At 35.8% G+C, this 21231-nt stretch overlaps 2 protein-coding genes across 5 annotated transcripts; both read right to left on the reverse strand.

The window, feature by feature from the left end:
* Positions 1-553: 553 nt before the first annotated feature.
* Positions 554-8381, reverse strand: LOC145579945 (calmodulin-binding protein 60 D-like). 4 transcript variants are annotated; one of them, XM_081637254.1, is made up of 9 exons: positions 8103-8381; positions 7666-7837; positions 5921-5996; positions 5328-5386; positions 4439-4932; positions 4186-4346; positions 3738-3941; positions 2790-3027; positions 554-1536 (listed from the first exon to the last, which is right to left on the reverse strand). In XM_081637254.1, exons 2-9 carry the CDS (start codon positions 7794-7796, stop codon positions 980-982), a joined length of 1920 nt encoding a protein of 639 aa, XP_081493380.1. In that variant the 5' UTR covers positions 7797-7837; positions 8103-8381; the 3' UTR covers positions 554-979. The 4 variants fall into 4 exon arrangements, with proteins under 4 accessions (XP_081493380.1, XP_081493381.1, XP_081493379.1 ...); XM_081637255.1 differs by having other exon boundaries at positions 554-1542; positions 7666-7790; positions 8103-8374; XM_081637253.1 differs by having other exon boundaries at positions 554-1542; positions 7666-7842; positions 8103-8374.
* Positions 8382-9585: 1204 nt separating this feature from the next.
* On the reverse strand, positions 9586-19809 carry LOC145579947 (bifunctional dethiobiotin synthetase/7,8-diamino-pelargonic acid aminotransferase, mitochondrial-like). Its single transcript, XM_081637257.1, has 14 exons — positions 19092-19809; positions 18394-18564; positions 17741-18002; positions 17413-17493; positions 16135-16255; positions 15772-15917; positions 15072-15166; positions 13356-13468; positions 13134-13280; positions 11335-11468; positions 11116-11247; positions 10434-10568; positions 9949-10061; positions 9586-9847 (listed from the first exon to the last, which is right to left on the reverse strand). Exons 1-14 carry the CDS (start codon positions 19736-19738, stop codon positions 9655-9657), a joined length of 2490 nt encoding a protein of 829 aa, XP_081493383.1. The 5' UTR covers positions 19739-19809; the 3' UTR covers positions 9586-9654.
* Between the last annotated feature and the right edge of the window lie 1422 nt (positions 19810-21231).

Below are 21231 nucleotides of genomic sequence, written 5' to 3' on the forward strand. Positions count from 1 at the left end.
CCATTATAGTGTAAAATTTGAAGTGTGTTGTTAATAATTTTGTAAATGTATCATGAATTTTTAAAGACAGTTTGCATAAGGAATCAACTAGACTGTAACAGTTCAACTTTATATGCATCATCTCTAATAAATTCCGATTTTTTTTACCAGATAAGGAACCAACTCCAACGTAACAGTTCCACTTTTGATACGTCGTCACTAACAAGTCCCGATTTTTTTTTACCAGACCTCAACTCTCACGGTTTTTTTGGTCCAGTATTTATAGGTCGGACACTTTGAAAGTGAAGGGGAGAGGATAAGGTATCCTCACCCTTAATGTGTCTCTAGGGGGATTCAAACCGTCAACCTCAAGGTTATAAGGTATAGTCTTTCACTTAAACCAAGCTTAGCTTGGTGAAAAAATTCCGATATTGAGACATCTTTCCATATAGCCGTGGCAGTACACCTAATAAGTCGCCTCGTTGTAAGGCCAAATTCATTTCAAATACGATAACTTCTTAATGCTGTACCATAGTTCAGGTTGATTACATACACTCATAGTCTCATACTATAATTCTGCCAAAGTTGAAAACACAAATTTTCTTAGAAAAAAAGAAAATACAAGATTACATAGAGAATTAGTCTTTCATTAGAATTTTCTCCCTATAGTACAAGTACATCATGGGAAACAGCACCATCAGTACTTCTGCATTACCTATAAAATCCCAAACTCGCGACAGACAAAAGTTACGACGAAGGAGGTTCAAGTTAAAATACAAGGTTACAAGAATTACAAATCACTGTACAGGAGGAAACTGTACAAAAGACATATCTATGTCTGCTAGATCTCAATAATAAACAGCAAAGTCAGGTCCGATTTGGCAGCTACTTGCGGTAAATGCTATATACTATTATACCTAGCAGAATATGCACCAAGGGAACTAGTTGACGGTACCTTTTCTGTTGCAAATTTAGCCGACAAACACACTTAATCAGGAGCTCAGTCATCCAACTCCACAAGCTGTGCACGCCTCTCAGCTGCTTTCTTCCGGATAAAGAAGCCCCACCTCATAGCTGCCTTGATCTTCAACCAACCAACAACAGCTTTGCCTGAACGACTACGATCCTCCTCAAAACTATTGTAGGTAGATGGTGTAGGCATGAAAGATGGGTAAGATGAAAAGGCTTCATCAGGCATATTTACATGGCCTCCCATGCTGAACAGTCTCAGCAGCTGTTGCATATCATCGCTCTCAAGTAATTCGTGACTTCTGTTACGAATGTCATCCTCTGAAATTTGGTTTTGTGACCAATCATCATATGGGTTGATATTGGACGGTTGAGATGGTTGTACGACCTGAAATTCAGATGCAGAAGGTTGGGGAGGACCCAAGGCCAATCCTGCCCTGCTATCATTCCCAGTTATATGGGTTTGTTCTGAAATGCCACCGATCAGACCATGCTGAGAGAATGAGGTGTTCTCGAACTGATTATGTGAATTTGAATTTATCAGCTGTGACTGATTAGGAAATCTGTTTACCATATTATCATTATATCCTGCAACTACACACAGAATTCCAATAAGTATTAGGTTGTCAAGGCCATATGACGAAAAATGGATAAACAATCACATAATCTGTATGAGCATGAAGAAACAACGAAATCATGTCAAAAAAAAAAATTAGCTAAACCCCTTTTTAAATAACCCCCCCTTTTCCTTTTAAGAACCCAAAGTGCAAAACAATGAATTGATTAATGGGTTTTTTAAAAACCTTGCAATAGAATGTTCTTTTCTCTATTTTACTTCGGCCTCTGGTTATGAGCTTATGAATAGTTTTCTTTAATTTAATGTCCCAATTTTTTTCTACCATTGGGGAAAAGGAAGCGCCCGAATCATTTTATGGACTAAGGCTTTGTTGTTGTTTTTGTGGGGAAAAGGAGGCGGGGGTAGAAAGAGGGTTAATGTGTTGTCAGCCTCTACCATATCCGTGTGCATTTAGGATAGTGGCAGCCTCAGCCTTGGCCACCAGCCACAAATGTTGCCAATCCATCCTCCAAATAACAGTTTATCAGTCAAAGTGATGTCCAAAGCCAAGCAAGAATGAAGGTCTTAGCAGATAAGGCAAAGATACGGGGACATTTTTTACTAGTTACTCCACTTGTCCAAAGCCAAGCAAGAATGAAGGTCTTAGCAGACAAGGCAAAGATACGGGGACATTTTTTACTAGTTACTCCACTTGTTCCTACAGTGCTATATGAGTTAACTCACTTAAACAACAAAGGCCTTATTTGGTGGCCAAAAAGAAAAACTCTTGCCGGTTTGGTATTTTCCTTTCTTGAAAAAAGGCAAGTGACGACATCTTGGCCTATTTTCTCACCAGGATGCATTTTATCAAGCACGTGTTCACAAATCAGGGAGTTTTGTTGGTATATTAAGAGTGGACTGGAAGGGCAGGAAAAGACTCAAGATCTCTGAGCCATCTCTGAGCCAAGTTTCCTCTTAAGCTATCCCTAGTTTTAAAAGTACAGGTCCTTAGGGCCCAATAATCACCATTTAATTTTTTTTTTTTTTTTTTAAAAAAAAAAGATAAAATATCATCCTGCATTTTAGAAGGGAACTTAGAGATTTTTTTTTTCCCCTTTTTCTTTTTTAAGTTAAGAGAGGATGGGGGAGAAAAATTCAAAGCAACAGTGCTAGGCACATAGCCTAAAAGACAAATCCAACAAGCAACCGACATAACCTAATTTTTTGTCTTTGCAACTTATCTTCTTGGTTTAGATTCCAATAGTTAATCTAACTGAAAGCTTACCTGGATCCACTACATTATTCTCCAACATTGCCTGCTCAGAAGAAATAGCAACAGGCAACCGAGGTAGAGCCAACTGACTATCAATAGGATTTGAATAACTGATTGTATTCATCGATAGTTCATTTTGAGATGAGCGAGTCCTCCTAGTTTGTTTGGAATTCAAAAGTGCCTTTCCATCGTACTCTATGACTTGATGCCAATTGTCATATGCTTTCTTCACTAGGGCATCAACATATACCTGAAAAGGTATCAAAAGACATATTTACGAATAACATCCAAAGTTATCACAATTAAATTTCTAAGGTTTTCCCTCAGGCCAAGGTCAGTTAAGGGGTGGGGGGCATCGTAGGTAAATCATCCTACAAAGTTACAACCTATTCTTACCGAAAAAAGGGGGCACAAATTCACAGCACATCAATACTCTAAATCAAAAGTCTAAGAATGAAATTCAATACTTTCTATGCTTGCTTTTTTTTTTTTTTTTTTTCCTGTGGTTTAAGCGATCACAGTTCACAGCAGAGTACAAGACAAAGAGTAGCCCCTAAGCGAGTCTCAAGCAAAAGTTAGAGAGCCCATGGAGGAGGTAGTCTAAGGGCCCACATTACAAATCACTGTTTCAACCCCTACTTGAGGTTGAAATCCTCATCCTTAAGGTTTTAGGAGCAGGAATTCTACCACACAAGCTCACGTCCTCTCACTTTTGATTTAAAGCAGGTAAATGAACTGTTAGGTATGGACAAATGTGGTTAGGACAAAGCAGCAGAAAGAAAACAGCAGTCCACAAGTCAGGCATGACAAAATAAACATTGAGAGTTTTCAACAGGAAAGCCAATTTCGATCATTTTTCAAGAAATACATGAAGCTGAGGTTATTTCATGACACGAAGAACAAAAGGAGCTTAGTATCTCCACCAAAACCAAGAACAAAACTGAAAGCAGCATGACTAACCTTTTGACTGTCTGAGAGAGTATCAGCAGAACAAAATTGGTCTCCAGCAATTAGACCACTCAGCTCATATATATTATTGAATGCCACACCGACATTTCTTGCATCATCAGAATAATAAACATACAACTTCCCGCTCAGAACACAAGTCTTTGCATGCTCCATTAGAGCATCCCACATCCTATTAGACATGCCACTTCCAAGGGTCTACAAGAAGAACAATGATGTATCAGATATATAAGCAACATTATAAAGAAGACTCGGGACTAACAATCCCAGTTGATAAAAAGTCTAGTCATACTCTAGGTTAGGTCAAATAGACTTGGCTCACTAAGAAATTCAAACAAGGTCCAGTTCAGGTCAAGCTTGAAGATTCACTAGTTCAATAACATGGAAGAAGAACGAATGGTAAAATAACGAATAGCGAGAAATATCACAAAGATGCACTAACAGTTCTTAATTTTTGAGGATCTCTGACTGCAAGGCGGAGAAAATCCTCCACAGAATAAATCCCAGCAGAATTCAGCCTCTTGTGGAAAGATCCATCTTTCCCAATCTTCTCCAATCTCCAAACCTCATCATTAAGGGCCGGAGGATAGTGCTTCTTATATACTGGACCCAAAGAAAAAGGAGAGAGTAAATTGTAAGATTCAATCAGCAATAGTCAAAAGCAACCAAAAGGAATTCACAACCAATGCACTTACATTCCCCTCTGTGATCCTTGACAGTAAAGGCTTCTGTTTTTGCCTCACGTATACGCATTTCCTCACAATGTCCTGTGGACACCTTGAGGCCCAGCCTGAACTTCCTGCTCCTTATCCAGCTTGAATTATCTGTGAATGTAAGTTCTCCAAGTGTTCCTACACCTTCTTTGAGATTGACATGCAACTCCCCATGTAAAAGTGGTCTCTTTCCATCACGTTCCTTTACAACATGGCTTTCAAACTCTTCTTGAGACCAATCTTCATCATCTTCATTGTTAAAATCACCTTCAAGCACAACTACTTCAAGCTTTGTGGATGATTCAGGCCCAGAGGTCACCACATGACCTGTGTTGGCATCAATTAATACAACATGGATTGCAGCACCCTGCTCTCCTTCAACTTTGCCTCCTGTGAACAGAGGAAGTGATAGTTTGGATCGGAAATGCAGCTGCAAGTTCCTGCCATCTGACCCTCCAATTTGCTTTGGCGACGCCCTACATTGAGTACAAGAAAAAAACTTACTCCATGCTTTTTCAAACACCAATATAGCACCATATGTTAAAGGTAGCATTAACTTAGTGTCATATTACATATCCTTTATCGTGCCAAAATTTATTACAGAAAAGGAGACAAAAAAAGAAGACATGCACAAGCTTCATCCAACTATCCAAGATAAAGTTAGTAGTTTTTATAAGCAAACTCAAGATAGCAAAACTCTTGAATATGATGTTGCTAAGCTTCTCTTAGATGTAAGAACTGAATTTTAGTCAGATTATGACTACTTGAATCTTTGTCAGAAGAACGAGACAGGTAAAAATTATGAACATGAAACGGTTCAAAATGAAGATTCTCATTCAACAAAATATTAATAATATCATATATGGCTTACCTCCCAGCGATTTTCGCAGGAGCTATCCTAGCCAGGGCACGCTCAACTTCTTCACTAACCTGATTAATCCAAATATGAGAAGCCACTCAGCTAATCAGAAAGAGTATCATGTAAGAGCTAAAGGAAATCTGATAGAAAAAAAAATAATGCAAACAAGATCAACCTCAAAGACAAACATTGAACTATTGAAGGATTAACTCTTTCTTCCATCTTTTATGGGCCAGGAGTAAGCACAGAATTTGTCCTTAAATTTTATTATTTTTTTAATCCCAAAACAAGTATCAATGATCAGCATTTGAAAAAAAATAAAATAAAAAAATAAGCATGCTAAGCAGCCACTTAAAGGTCTGAAAGACATGTGTCAGTGCGTGTGTGAGAGGAGCAAGTGACTAACTGCAATAATCAACATCATTCAAAATATCCACGTAGAACTCCCCTGACTATAACCTGAGACGTTTATCAAATTTTCATCAAAAGGAAACTCATGACCAAAACATTGAGAAAAGAGGTAACCCACCACCCAAGTTGAAAAGGATAAGTTTAAAGTCAAAGTTCATGAACATAAATGTCAGCTGAGAAGTCATTTATCTTACAACTCTACGAAGTATAGGTTCCAATGACGAGCAAAGTCTCTGCAAGCTGTCCACCTTCAAAGCTTCAACAATCACACTGCAAGAAATGCATACGATTCAAGAAGTGGAGCCAAGCCAAATTTGAGACAATAATCAAAATTCAGAAAATGGTTCCACCACCACAAGATGACTCAAACATTTGAAGGAGAATTTAATTTGAGAAAGTGGTTGCAGTAGCTGAATATTAGTCAGATATACAATTTATATATTTGGTATAATTAGATCAGTAAAATTCACATTTATTGTGAATTCATAATGAGTTATTGTCGAACTGAATGCTAAGAACCTGATCAGAGATGTAAGTGTCTTGTCCAAATTTTTTTAAAAAAATATAGCTTTAGAGACTCATTCCTCTTCTCTAGATCACCACAGACTTCACAACATACTTCCTCCATTCATTCTTAGTTACAACAGTTTGACCAAAAAGCTCTCACTTCTAGTCAAATTATAGCATCTAAAAGTGAACAGAGGAAGTAGTAGTTTGAAATAAATACAATGCACAATAGTTCATATCTCCTAAACAGTCATGTACAATTTTACAAAAAGGAGGGGGAGAGGGGGGGGATAATGCTCAACTAGTGCCTTCAACATAGACTCCTGCGAGATTATTTAAATACTTACAATTTTCAAAAACCAAAAATTGAGGGAAGTGACAAATCAGCAAGTTTACAATCAAACTCAAAAGAAAAGAAAGAATTCAATAATCAAATTGGCCTTATGACATACCAATTTTGATTACACAAAAACAATATAGCATACACTCTAATACATTTAATGGATTCTTTTTTAATACCAAAGAGAAACTTTGGCTTTGCTTTTAAAGTTCATAACACAAGTAGACTTCTAGTAGGGAGATATTAGCTTACATTCTGCTACCAGTAAGAAAATTCTATATCGCCATTTACTGGGGCATCCACTCAAAGCTTATAACACTTTTCCTTCCTCCCCGCCTTAGACGGGTTGAAATAGAAAGAGGGGGTACAATTGGTAATGCTTTGATTATGTCAAAATGAAAGCCCCGGGGATTAATGAACGTAAATCTGTGCACGAGCTTATACAAACCGGGAACATATCTTCAGGTTTCGGCAACCAGGGTACAGTCATAAAACTCGTAACAGATAACGTTCCAAATACAATACATGTATCCACTTAAGATTGCTTTTTTACTTAATGTAAGAGCGCCCTGATGTATAATTTATATAGCTCCACAAGCCTACAATCAATTCTCTAGCATGTCGAATGATATTTGGTACTAAATGGATATAAATAGTTTTAAACACAACTTTCATCAGAAGCCATACAAATTATGAGAAAGGGAGCTTCCCAAGAACCTTCTGTGTGTACATAGGAAACAGATAATCCAAACACACCACTTTATTCCAAAGAACTTTATACTTCTATAAATATCTCACATCAAACAAAAATTTAACAACTCTCCACATTTGCATCCTCTTTCTACTTAAACTTCCCATCATCAATAACCAACACAATACTTCTTATGAAGCAAAAACAACAACCAATTTTGTCCAAAATACAAACTTTTTTAGCACAAAAGTAAAATTACTGATTCATACCAAAATCAGATGCTCAACCGCCCCTTCAAACAGGCAATTACCACACCCCACCCTTCAATTGCAAACATTAACTATCAATCCATTATAACATCAGAACAGAAAATCATCAATCATATATGCTCAAATTCATACCTAGCTAAAGCCGGCCGCTTTCGCTCCGGTTGATCATCATCACCACCACCAGCACCGCCGCCGCTACTCTCCAAACTCCGCTTTCCCCTCATACTATTGGATCTCTCCATAGACCTCGTCTGTCTCTGCATTTGACCCAACCAATTTGTCACAGCACCTTAGATTCACAGATCTGTACTACCAAATCAGACAAATTTCAGTTCAATTTTTGCTTAAATTAAAAATAACTCATATCAATTTCTCACTCAAAATCACAAACCCATATGCAAGAAGACACCAAAATCACAATAAAAACCTACCCCATTCACATTTCACCCAGAAAAAACTACCCAGATGCAAAAACCCACCAAATTCCTAACAAAAAAGCAAAACCAAAAGTACCCAAAAACAAGAAATTCATAAACTTTTAAAAATTAAATGAAAAATTAACAACTTACCAGAAAATTGATTACTTCAGAAGTAGCCAAAAGGTGAGATTAAAGAGACAAACACTGATGATTATGCTGCTGAAGCACACCAAAAATAAGGAAGAGAGAGAAAGAGAGAAAAAATAGAGTTAATGGATTTTGTTTAGAGATGACTTTGACTGTTGAGGTGAGCTGAATCAGTTCTTTTTTTTTTGTAGATTTTTTTTTTTTTTTTTTTTTTTCGGCTGCTGAATGCTTTGTAACAGTACAAATTGAGCTGAGTATAATATTAATATCTGATCATAGAAAAATAAAATAAATGACAATAATTCAATTCAATAAATAAAATAAATATCTGCTTTTTCTTTATTGGTCACTGGAGAGTATTGTCGTTGAATCTTTGCCGTTGATATTTAACGATTTTGTCATTTTTTTTTCCCTCTTTTGGATTGAATTAGGTAAGCCTTAGTCTAATAACTAAAAACCTACGACAATACAATTAGGAAATTTGAACCTTACATAACATTAAGGTCACTAACTATCTATGCTTTTGATATTTGTTAGAAAAACCTTTTATGTTTGCTGTCATCATAAGGGGATAAAAAAGTTAATCTCGAAAAAATAATTTTTTAAAATATGTTTAAAGATTAATTTTGATGTTATGTAAATAGATTAAAAAAAAAAAAAAAAGATGTCGTCGAATCATAATGGATTAGACTAGATGTGATAATTGCCACTCAAAATCATTGACTGATATAGAGTTGGAAAGTGAGTTGAGAAATAATGATGATGATACTCACAAAATCTTTAATTGTTTTTCTGGATAGCGTTGACGATGCAAAAATTATCATCTTTGATACAAATATGTTTGATATCAAGAAATCAAGCCTCTTTAAAGTTTTTGAAAAAGTTAAAGCTTCATAATGGCGACAACACTATTAGAATTTATGAGCAATAAGTTGTGTATTAATTTTATAACTCATCAAAACTACAAGAATCATTTATCTAGACTAAAGAAAATTGTCAAAAATAGTAATCTTCATGAATTGTCGAGATGTTTAAAGAACGACATTAAAATACTTCAACTATATACAATACACAAATGTATAATGAATGAACTATATGACAATTCTTCATATTATATACATTAAAACTAAAATAATTGCTTGCACTTTGTTTGATTCAAATTATTTGGCATTAACATACATCAACACAATGAAATTATTTTAACTTGTTTGCACTTATTTGTCTGAAATTGTTAGTGAAATTATCTTCATATATTTGAATTTATTTTGTCCAAATTAAACTAACGTTGAATTATCTTAGCTTAATTTAATAGAAAAAAACTTAGAAAAGTTAAACACTTTGAGACCTCGCACAAATTCTATCCTTTGCAAAATTTCTCTTTATCTAATGCCAAACAAAAGTTGAACATGGACCAAGAGGCAAGAGCTCAGATAAAATAATACTGTAAAATTGATAATAAATAATAATTGAACATTAAATAGTTGATGTGCAACAATCTCTTACAAAATAACTAGCAAAAGTTTTCAACTAAATGATGCAACATTAATCAGAAAGCTTATAAACCTGAAGACGAGTTACTCTTGTGAAACTCATCAATTCTATGGTATAATTTCAAAAGCAATTGACTACAGGTAGTAGGAGAAGAGTAAGGTCCACACATTAGATAAATAACATTCCCCAGTGGCCTCGCGTATATGCCATCTTCACGAAGCTTTTGAAGTATAGATGTAGCTATAGTCGATGCATACCTATAAAGCAAGAATGTTTTGATCTTATTAGAAATACTAGAGGATGAAATGTTTTTGAACTACTACGAAAAGAATCAAATGAAATAGTTCGAGGATATTACCCCGCATTAGAACCATGAGTTTGGAGCTCCACTGCAAAAACTGTTCCCAGCACCATCAATCTTTTGATTTGTGGATGCATTGAGATCTTGTTAACAAGTTCTGCATCCCATATCTGACAAACATGTCCATGTAAAACACGTAAGAAAAAAAAAAAGATTCTGGCTCGAGTTAAGCATAATAATACATACTTCTATATATGAATATAATTGATTTGAAGAGCTAAATGAGTTAAAACCAAGAAACTCAAACTGTACTATTTTGTTAAACAAAGTTGATATATTTTTCACTGATGATGTTAACCTTTGCGGCAAGTAAAGTTTGATATAATATATCTAGTATATTAGTATAAATGACTGAATTTTATTAATTTACAAGGTTGCTTCGCCTAGGGAGAATTTCAAAAATACACTTTCAACAGACAAAGTGACGAACACAAAACTAAAATTTGCAAAGCTATTCTTTCAATCCAAGAAAAGTTGCTCACCTCTTTGAGTGCTCTTCCATCAGGTGTCAAGTTTGGGTTTCTCTTTTCATCTTTGTAATTCTTAATAGATTTAGCAGCAGCTGTACATCCCATAGCATGCGCAGAATAAGAGTGACCATGCAAAAGTGCTTTCAGCTGAAAAAAGATATGCGAGCATTTATTTATCAAAACAGAAACTCATGGTTCAAATTCACCCACAAAATGGAAATAGAAAAGAAACTAGTAAGTTTACATGACTCAGATATTTATATTAGTACAGTAAATCTTAAAATTTTGATTTTAAGTTTGGCCAAATTTTAGATTAACTTAAAAAGTGTGCCCTAAATATTGACAATTTGCAAGCAAAGGATATATTAGCATAGAAAACAAAGGCGAAAGTTGGTACAGCAAGGGAATATTAGGGAAATTATGAACTATCATTGAGGACATACCCAGTACCCCACCCAGTAATTTTATCAAAAATTGGAGGGAAAGTAAACGTTTGTTATATTTTATTTTTTGTTATTGTGCGAACTCTACAAAAGCTTTACAGTTACTACAATCTCATGATCTCGTCAATAACAGGTTTAATCATTTTTGAACTTCAGCCTTTCCTTTTCATACAAATTTAAAAATTTTGTCCAACAAAAAAGAAGTATAACATTAACAGAATACTCAAATGCAGAAATTTAAGCCAGCTTACCTTTGAGTCGCTCACAAAGGTATCGAAAACAGCTTCAGTTGCTAATGTAACTGCTAAAGGTATAATACCACCAGTCAGCAGCTTGGCATAGCAGGCTATATCAGGTGTACAATGAAGTAGCTCTGCTGCAGACTACACAAATAATTCAGGTCAAACATATTTCAGAAAATAATTAAAAGAAATGAGGGGATGAATAGCAGCAATAAAGTGCCAGCCAACCTCTACTCCCAATCGCCAAAACCCTGTGAAAACTTCATCAAAAATGACTGGAATTTTCCGCTGTTGACACTCTCTAACAAGGATGCGTTGAAAAAGTGGATCAATCATATACATACCTCCAGCACCATGTATAACTGCAAAAGAGTTGGCTCATCATTAATATTCATTTAGCACGGCAAAAGCAGTATGAAGCTCTAGGAGTAAGATCAGATTAACCATAACAAGACCCATAAAATCCCTGAAGACAAGTATCACCAAATGCACTTACGCTTCTTTATCGAAAGAGGTGCGCAAAATATTGGAACAGAGAGATCTATACAATATAACAGATTTTATGTAAAGACATCAACAAATCCATTTAGAAAGTAAGAATCCCTTTGACACTCTCTTCTAGGAAGCACAAGAGCTAGATTTAGAAGCAGGAGTCTTATATACAGCCTGAATCACTATTTAAGATCCCTTTCTTAATAACCTTAGAGGCTATTATGTCTCCAGAACATAAACATAATATGCACCAAAGTAATTCGATGTACTAGAGTTTCGAAGGGTCATAATTTTGAAATTATTACCTGATTTCAAGTGCTGGTTCAAAAATTTAGTATTTCTTTGGAGTCAAAGTGTTATGAAGATCATGAATTATCCACCAAATGAAGTTACTCTCTAAACCAATCACGCTTATAAACTGACAGCTTATCTTGGGCAACCCCAGTACGTCAATACCCTACCCTCCTTGAAATTAAACTAAATGCAAAGCCACAAGGTGATACTATCCATCCTTTCACCGTACATTCTCAACTTAATTATAGTACTCAAACAGGCATTATTGATAAGGTATTTTCATTTCTTAACTTAATATGTACTAGTCTACCCATTATCAATTCCACCCTGAAGTGTTTGACATCAGGTACAATACTCATACCACTCTAGCCTCAAACTAAAATCAAGGCAGTGCAGGTAAGAGGTGAGAGATGTCCAAACAATTATATAGGCTGTTTCTTGACTGAAATGGCATTAAGTGGCCAGCAGCTTTAATGATTTAAAGAAGTACAGGACAAAATATTGATGGTGTCTTTCGGTGACAAGTGGTACTGGTAATCTTTTTAGTTCTTGAAGTTAACCCTCATGGCATTTTTACTCAAGTTTCTAATGTTATTTCATCACAGAAGAAAGAAAACAGCACAATAGCACTGTGGCCATATGAAGTTTTAAAGCACACACTAGGCACAATAAAAGAGAGTAGAGGAATTCAAGTCAAACTTTACTAGCACCAAGCAATCAAGTGTCGATCATTCGAAAAATCTATTAATTTAAAAAAGTGGCCCTTTACACTATGCTTGGATAGGAATGTTTAAAGGTAGAGGGAGGAAAGGGAAAGTGAGGGATACAATTTCCCTTATTTGGATCAGACATAGGGCAAGGGAAAAGAAATGGTGGGATCCATTTTCCCTCCCCATTTAATAATAAACCAAATCCCTCCATTGTTGGAGAGATTTGGAAGGAAAATGGAAGGTCACTCTGTCCCTCCCTTCACCTCCCTTTCCCTTCACTTTTGATTTCCATTTATCCAAACATAGTATAAATACTTTTTTTCTCCAATGCACCACCTAGGGGCTAGGGCAGTTCAAAATTAAAGTGGATTAAGTCATATAATCAAGCTAACTTGTACAAACTAGATGTCATCACACAAGCCTATAGAAAAACAGCAGCAGCTTAAAGGAAAAACAAAATAAGAAGGCACAGTCCAAATACAGCAAAGATAAACAACTAGAAATATAATATGTAGTCCAGTATAATCTTGCCTGGTTCAATTATTAGAGCTGCTATCCATTTGTTCTGTTCACTTCTAGAGAATGCTGATAATTGCTTTGATACATAAGATGCATAACTTTTAGAAACATCAGATGTATCCCTGCTCTTTGAGAAAAGTTCATCCCGTGATTCAAAGACTGCACAAATTGTTGTGTGTAAGATACCAATATAAAGCAATAAGTACAAATAAACCAGAAATGCCTTAAACTTACTCAAATCTTCCTGCTGATGTCCTTCTGAAAGTTCATCAGGTAACTGAATATTCCATTTTCCACATTGCATGTACAAAGTTGGTGGATCCACAAAAAGGCCTCTGCCTATGTACCTAAAGAAAACAAACAAACCAACATCAATTAAATTACTAAATGACAGCTGGCATTGGAGCAGGAGAGGGGGGGACCATTTTGGGAAGCTGGCACTGGGGGAAGCTCTAATGCAGTTTGTTAGTAATTCTAAATGAGCCCTAGTTGGGATTTAATCCCTTGGCCCCACAAGCTTCTTGTACTAATAAAAAAAGCAACTATACATTTACCGAAGAAGGCGGGGAGGCTAACATGACCTGAAGGCATTCAGCATCCAACAAATTAACACTTTCATGTTTTATAGACAACAGATTGGTTAGGAGTAAGGCAATTTGCAGGCTTGTAGCACAGTCCCTTGGTAGGGGGAAAATACCAATATAATGACGGTCAAAATGTAAATAAATGTTTGATAGCAAGAGCACATAGCTTGTTTAACTAATTTATAAATGGACATAGAGTTACCAGCAGTGGTCGAATGTACTCTTCTCAGAAAGGCAAAATTTAAGATGGCAAATAGAAAGACCCAGGTCAAGACCACCCTTCAACAATTTTAATTAATTTTCCTTTTTTGATGAAGTTTGATTTCCTAGAGCTCTCTTCCACTATGTATATCTCTTTTAGGCTCTTACCCATATATTAAAAAAGCCTGTTCTGCTCAAGTTACCTTAAGTATCCAGAAAAATATTGAAAGACAGAATATAAGGAGACCCAGGTGGCCAGGCCAAACCTTACGCCCTTTCAACAATTTTGGACAATTCTTTGCGAAGCCAGATTTTCGAGTTGCAGTAACAGCTTTTTCACAAAGAATGGCTGCATACAATATCCTAAGCAATGTTACCCAAATCGCACATTGGAACCCTGTTGCAACAGCCATACGTCTATAAGAAGACCCAATTTTACCCGAATGTGATATTTCGAGCCATACCCCAATCCCCGGTAGTTAGTATACAGCATATCTGTTATCATCACCCATTTCCATTAGCAATTCAGGCAACATTGCTCAAGATGCTCGTGATGAGTACTGCTATATTTTAACCACAAGAAGTTTTCACTTGGAATCCAGTACAAGTGTCAGGTACAGGTACGTACTGAGATTCGAAGTCGGCAAAAGTGAAATTTCTAAACAAAGGACCTTGTCCTAATTTCAAAGCTGAGTATGACTGTATAGAGGCTTGACATAAAAAGAACTAAACATTTTTTTAAGGGAAAGAAAATTGTATCTAGACATACCAGCATCCTTATAATCCAATGCCATAATTAAATTAAGATTTCAAATTGATAAATGAACTGCTTGGCCCCTCTTAAACGAGTGGGACATGTGAAATTTTATTGACTTCCTGTAAACTGTGAGGCTGTGAGCGTGTGACAAGTTACAAGAAAGCTGAACAGACAGAAACATCTTTTTAAAAGAGGAAATATAAGCCACAAAAGATTGATTTTTACCAGGAATATAATGCAGAAAAAGCACAAACACACATATATAGAAGGAATCAGAAATAATCAGAAATAAAAAAAAAAAAAAAAAAAAAAAAAAAAAAAAAAAAACAATTATCTACATAGACAAGAACCAAATTAAAATACATACAACTAGATGTACTCTTAAATTCTTAATTCCATTCAGCATACCATGGTTGCTGGAGAAAGCCTGTGAAGGATGATGGTGCCTGAGCTTCCATTGCACCCAGAGTATCACCATGATATGATCCTTTAAGAGCCAATACCTGCTTCACATAAATTGGAAAGAGCAAAAGTAAATAACCACTTATTTAATCACCAAAACAAAAAGAAAGAAAGAAAAGCTAAAGGTCAAACTTTGAGAAACGATTTATCAACAATTTTAAATAATTCATAAATATTCATGTTGGAGTTGAACACGTATACCTAAAGAGAAAAAAAAAAAAAAAAAAAAAAAAAAAAAAAAAAAAGAATATAATGGTATAGCATTTTCTTTTTTGAATATGGAGTATAAAACAAAAATGTATGATAATGAGCTCCACTGAAAAAGAATCCGTTGTTTAGTTGATCCATTCAGGAACTACTTAAAAACATGCTTCATACAAAAAGTCAGATGATTGCAACTTTACTGATCTAGACATACAATAAGTCAATAAGTAGAACTGACAGATGTTTATTGAAAAATACAAAGGCATGTTAAAAAAATTATCTTCTTCCACCCTTTAGTTTCACCTCAGTGTCTCCTCAGTTTTCTTCTCAGTAAACTTTTCCACTTGGATGTAATTGAAGAGCAGAATAAACATAATCAAATTTCAATCAACAATAAGCAAACATCTTTAAGTTCATATGAAACAAACAAAATAGAACCCACCCTAAACTCTATGGATTTCTCAGCATTCTGGTCAGAAATATCCACAATTGCTTCATTATCATGCAAGAATTTGCGAAATGCCATCTTCAGGGCAACTTCAGTTGCTGTTGATCCATTATCAGAAAAGAACGTCCGAGAGGCCCAACCTGTACAAGAGCTAATTCAGATATAGTAACTGGTAAAACTGACATGTCCAGAATAAGACACATGGCGTCTCAGCTCGGTGTGGAATCTTTTTAAGTAAACACATATATTTGAACAGGAACAAACAGCAGAAGAGTAAAGCTAGCTGTGGAAAAAATGAAACACACTGAGGACACATTGGCATTGCCATGCAAAATTATCTATATAAACCAGGATCACCTTTTCCAACTCCTTCCAGCAAAAGCTCTGCACATTCCAACGCTGGTTCATAAACATTCTCAGGAAACATCACATGCCCATATCTTGCAGCAGCGTAACCCATATCTCTAGCCAATTCAATCTAAAACAACCTAGATTAATAAACAACATTAAAGAACTTCCATAAAAAACAACAATAACAACAAAAAAAAGGTACTACATCATATCATGCATCTTAAATTTATTTTTTTGTTTGCATATTAACTACATTTATACTTGATATACACCAACTTATACTCCAGCAGTCCAACTTCTAGTTGTCTTCCATTGAAGGGTGCCTAAAATATGACATTTCAATTCAATCATAACCTCTTGAAATTTTGCCACTAATGCTTTTATTGGAAGTACATTTCAGAGATGTAGCTATATTTTTAACTTGTTACCAAAATATTGGGGACAAAAAATTTAAGATTCAGGAAATTAATAATAAAAAAATTAAAAAAAAAATATTAAACAGAAAAAATAAGGGGAAAGGGGCCATTTATTGCTAGATTCCACATTTTGTCCAATCATGCATCATTCATGATGCTCTATTGCCTCTATATGTACATTAATTTGGAGAGGATGACTCTAATAAGCAAAAAAAACACTCATTACTCAAATTTTGGTAGTGCTTCTATATAAGTATTATATTACTAATATTCAGGATCCTTCCAGCTCATGGTGTAAAGCTGTGCTTATTTCAAGTTTAAACAAAATCTGCTCCAGTCTAGTTTGGTTAGAAATCAAATGTGCCTTGAGGTAATAGGATTTCCTTGAAGCATGATCTGGAAGGATCAACACTGATGATATTCAGAAGTGGCCACAAGTCACACAAGGTAATTTCTTCATGGGTGTTTGGAAAAGGAAAAGAGTTTAGTGTGATGATGTGTTTTAGAAGACAGTATCATGACAAGCCTAACTTTTGTATTGAGCGATTTGCCTGACTTCCATACAGATATTTAACAGTGAGTTATATAAATATATGTACTAAGACTCAAAGAGTAAATTCAGCATAACTGTACTATTTTATAAAAGATACTCCTATCCTGCTTCAAAGGCATCCAGTCTCCCAGGTTGCTACATGTATTTACTCTTTTATCCAAAAAAGAAGAAACTAATTTTTTAAAAAAAACATACAAAGAACAAGGAAGAGTATAGCTATTAAAGAATTAAGTCATAATCACTAATCAGTCTTTACTCTCAACTGGAAAAAACAGAAGAAAAAAAATACTTCATCAAAGAGCAGAAAACTATAACCTGTAAGGAGGCACTAGGTCCTTGAGTCCACCAACTAGCACAAGCATCAAACTGTTGAGTCATGACATCGCCATTATCAGCCTGAAGTTACAAAAGATGAAAATGTTACTTGAAGGAGGAAAAAAACTAACAGCACCTACGCCAACCACATGTCAACAGGGGAATGAGTTGCCAATAATTTATATTAAGGTGAGTTAAAAGTTAATATAAACTGGAGACTATACATATCAATATAGCCCAATTTAACTACTTTGTTGAGTCGTTGGTGAAAATTAAAGAGTTAGGATTTATAGCTTAAGGACCATAAACAAGATAAACGTATATCCACCTTGTGAACTGCAAAGTTTTCACCGCAACGGGAATCTATTACTGTGACTTTTTCTTTAGGTACAAACTGATGTTGGGTAAATGGCCACCATAGGATGTCTCCTGCCTTCTTTCGCAAGTCATGCAATCGCTTTACTCTCTCAGAAAATGCTGACAGCATTATTTGCTTCAGGGAAGCAAATACATCATGGGATTCATCAAACCATTCCATCAGGTCATCTGATAGATCTTTTGGAACAGGTGGCAATACAAGAACTGGCAAGCTAAGATAAATTCACACCATTAACAGAGAACTAGCTCAACAGTTATGGAAGAAAGCGTGAATATGTCAACACAAGTTAAAGACTTATTAACCTTCCCGTGCATCGATTAGATATGCATTAAAACGAATTCCTTAATTATTATGTATAGTAATAAAATTAACATATCTAGAAATCATATGCTGTAAAAGGAGTAATTCAAAGATACTGGGAAAAAAAAAAAAAGGCACTCCCCTCCCTCTTCCATTATGCATCCATGAGAAAAAAGACTTAAAATAGAGAGAGATTCTACAGGCTCGTCAAAAATCCACATAATAGCCATACCGATGGCCAAAAAGTGGTTCAATTCGCAGTAGATTAACTAAGATATGAATAAAGTGTCCTCACATATTACCTGTTCTGTAAATAAGACAGCAAGGAGCCATCATTTGCAAGGCCATGATTTTCAAGTACTACAGCTACCACGTCATAGCCTCGAAGCTTTAAAGTTTCATATGCAGAAATTGTCCCAGAAATACCACCTAGCCTTCCATCTCCGACAAGAACAGCAGGTATACGAAAAGGCCTGCAGATAAACGAAAATGCTAAATCAATACAGAAGCTAATTGACAAAAATGATCAGATTCATAAGGTATAAGAAACTCCTCAATTATTCCTTCATCTAAACTTCAAGGAGAGAGAGTGAAAGGTATAAAATGTAACCAGAGATTGCTGCACATTTAATAATTGAAACAACTTGGCCTATTGTTTATGAATAAGCATAAAAATACTGCTCCACTTTATAACAGTATCACATAAACAAACTATATAAATCATCTTGAACGAACAGCTAACCACAAGTGTTTCGTCTTAAACTAGCATTTCCATAGGAATAGACATTGATTTTCTTACAAACGCACTCTCATTACCACCATTTAATACTACATTGTCAAACATCCATAACAGTTTGACATTACCCTAAAATTCTTGCACATTAAATCCTAGTTCAAAAATGATTTGGGGTCGGCTAACATGAATTGTCATAACGAAATATTAAATTCTTGCACAAAACAACACATAAAAATCAAAACTATAGGATAAACATTAATGTACCTATAAAGATCACATTGAAGAGTACCAGAAGGTCCAGGACTAGCAACACCACCAGCAGTTTCAATCAAGCTCCAACACTCACTCTTCTCCTCACCCTCCACACCCATCCACAAACACTTCTCCACCATCTCCAACACCTCTTCATCCTCCACACCCCCACCTTCTCTCTCCACCGCCAAATGCGGCGAAACCGCCTCGTTCCACGCACACAAAGTCCTACAAATCAGCCTCTTTTCCCCAAACCCCATCTCACCACCCACCTCCCTCTCTTCATAGTTCCCATTAACCTCCCTCGCAGCAGCACCCGACACCTTAACAACATGATTCGACGCAACAAGAGAGAATTCAGCGCGACGACGAAGGAAGAGATCACAAACCCTGTTGAATACAAAGAGGGAATCGGAATCGGAGGGAAACCCAGTTTGAACAGGCTTAATGTAGTGAAATTGAGATGGGTTTTGGGATTCAAGGACAGAAGAAGCAATTCCTGCGGAAATTAGGGTTTTGCCGAGGTTGGTGTTGGCAGCCCAGATTGTGTAGATTGGGTGAGAGAGAGGGAGGGAGGAGATGAAGCGGCAATGGAGGAGAGAGAGTGGAGTTGAGGAGAGAGAAAGTGAGGTTTTGAGGAGAATTGAGAGTGTTTTCATGGCGGAAAGAGGAGAGAGAAAATGGGAGAATTGGGTGGAAGTGAAGACTGAAGAGTGAAACGGCTAGTAGCTAGAAAAGATAGAATTTTTTGGTGGGAAAAGATTTGGTTAGTTGGTCCGTATTAAGCTGCGTAATTGGGTGGAGTATTGAATTGGTAGTTGAATGGGTAGTTGGATACTTGAATGGGTTAGGGCTTGGGGCATGGGGCCGGAGATAACGAGGGGTGCTATGACCATTTTTTTTAGATCGGAAATGTACACGGTTCTAATGGTAAGGGTCTTGGAATCAAATGGCAACGCTCATTGTGCGTAGGGCATATTTGATTGTTTATAATACTAATTACAATTGCTCATCAAGCGATGTGTTATTAGTGCTCTCATGAGTCATGGCTATTTTGAGGAGTGCAAATCTGTAATGCTTCACGTATAGTAGGAAATCCTCTTTGGGAACATGTTTTTTTTATATTTAAAATTTTGATGCAGACACGAACACATTCATTCTTCTTGGGCACGAGAACGATATTCGAAATTTAGTCAATCTACTGGCTTAATGAAATCGCTTTCCATATATCTTTTTCTATGTTGGTAGCATTTTACTAATCAAACATGTGATGATTAATATACCAATTCAATTTGGAATTGTAACACGTTTTCCTAAAGCACTAATTTGCTGGCAACATATATATCAAATCAAATATCCCATGATCCATCCACCAGTTAAAAATAGTAAATCCTTTTTCTACTAGTGTTGCAGTCATAAAATTTGTAGGCTATGAGCTTCATTCAAGGATGTCAATTGTCCAAGCTTTAATTGATCTAGTCGCATGGATTCCATGATAGCATTTTTAAAGTGATGAATGAGAATTGGATGAAAACCTTAGTAACATAATGACATTAGGCTATGTTGTGAGAAAAATATAGGCTAATATAAAATAGCCTACTAAGGTTAGCAATCTTATCATCCAATCTCATTTGAGGAAGTTTACATTAATCACTTTAACAATAGAAAGGGTTTTTATATAGCTAGGTGTGAAATCTTGAAGTTCTCTTCAAGATTTCCAGAAAAATCTGGAAGAATCTAAGAAAAACAGAGAGAAAATTCAGAGAGAAGAAAGTAAGAGGGAAAAATCTTTATTTCTGATATTGTTGTACCCTGATTACAAAGCCCTCTGTATATATAAATAGAGAAAAGGGAAAGCTGAGCTGTACAAAAGTGTAATAAAAACACAAGTATCTATAAATATCTTCTACACCCCCCCCCCCTTCAAGATTGAGCTGGGTAAGAAACCAAGCCAATCTTGAGAGAAAGAAACTTGTGCTGATGTGCCCCAAGAGCTTTAGTCATTATATCTGCAAACTCAAGAGCAGACTTGACATGAACACACTTGATCAGACCAGCCTGTACACATTCTCTGATGAAATGAACATCCAATTTCTGATGTTTGGAACGCAAATGTTTGGTCCGTTCATGAAAACATGGATCCTCAGCAATG

The sequence above is a fragment of the Chenopodium album genome, chromosome 14, assembly GCF_948465745.1.
Source record: "Chenopodium album chromosome 14, dcCheAlbu1.1, whole genome shotgun sequence".
NCBI lineage: Eukaryota > Viridiplantae > Streptophyta > Magnoliopsida > Caryophyllales > Amaranthaceae > Chenopodium > Chenopodium album.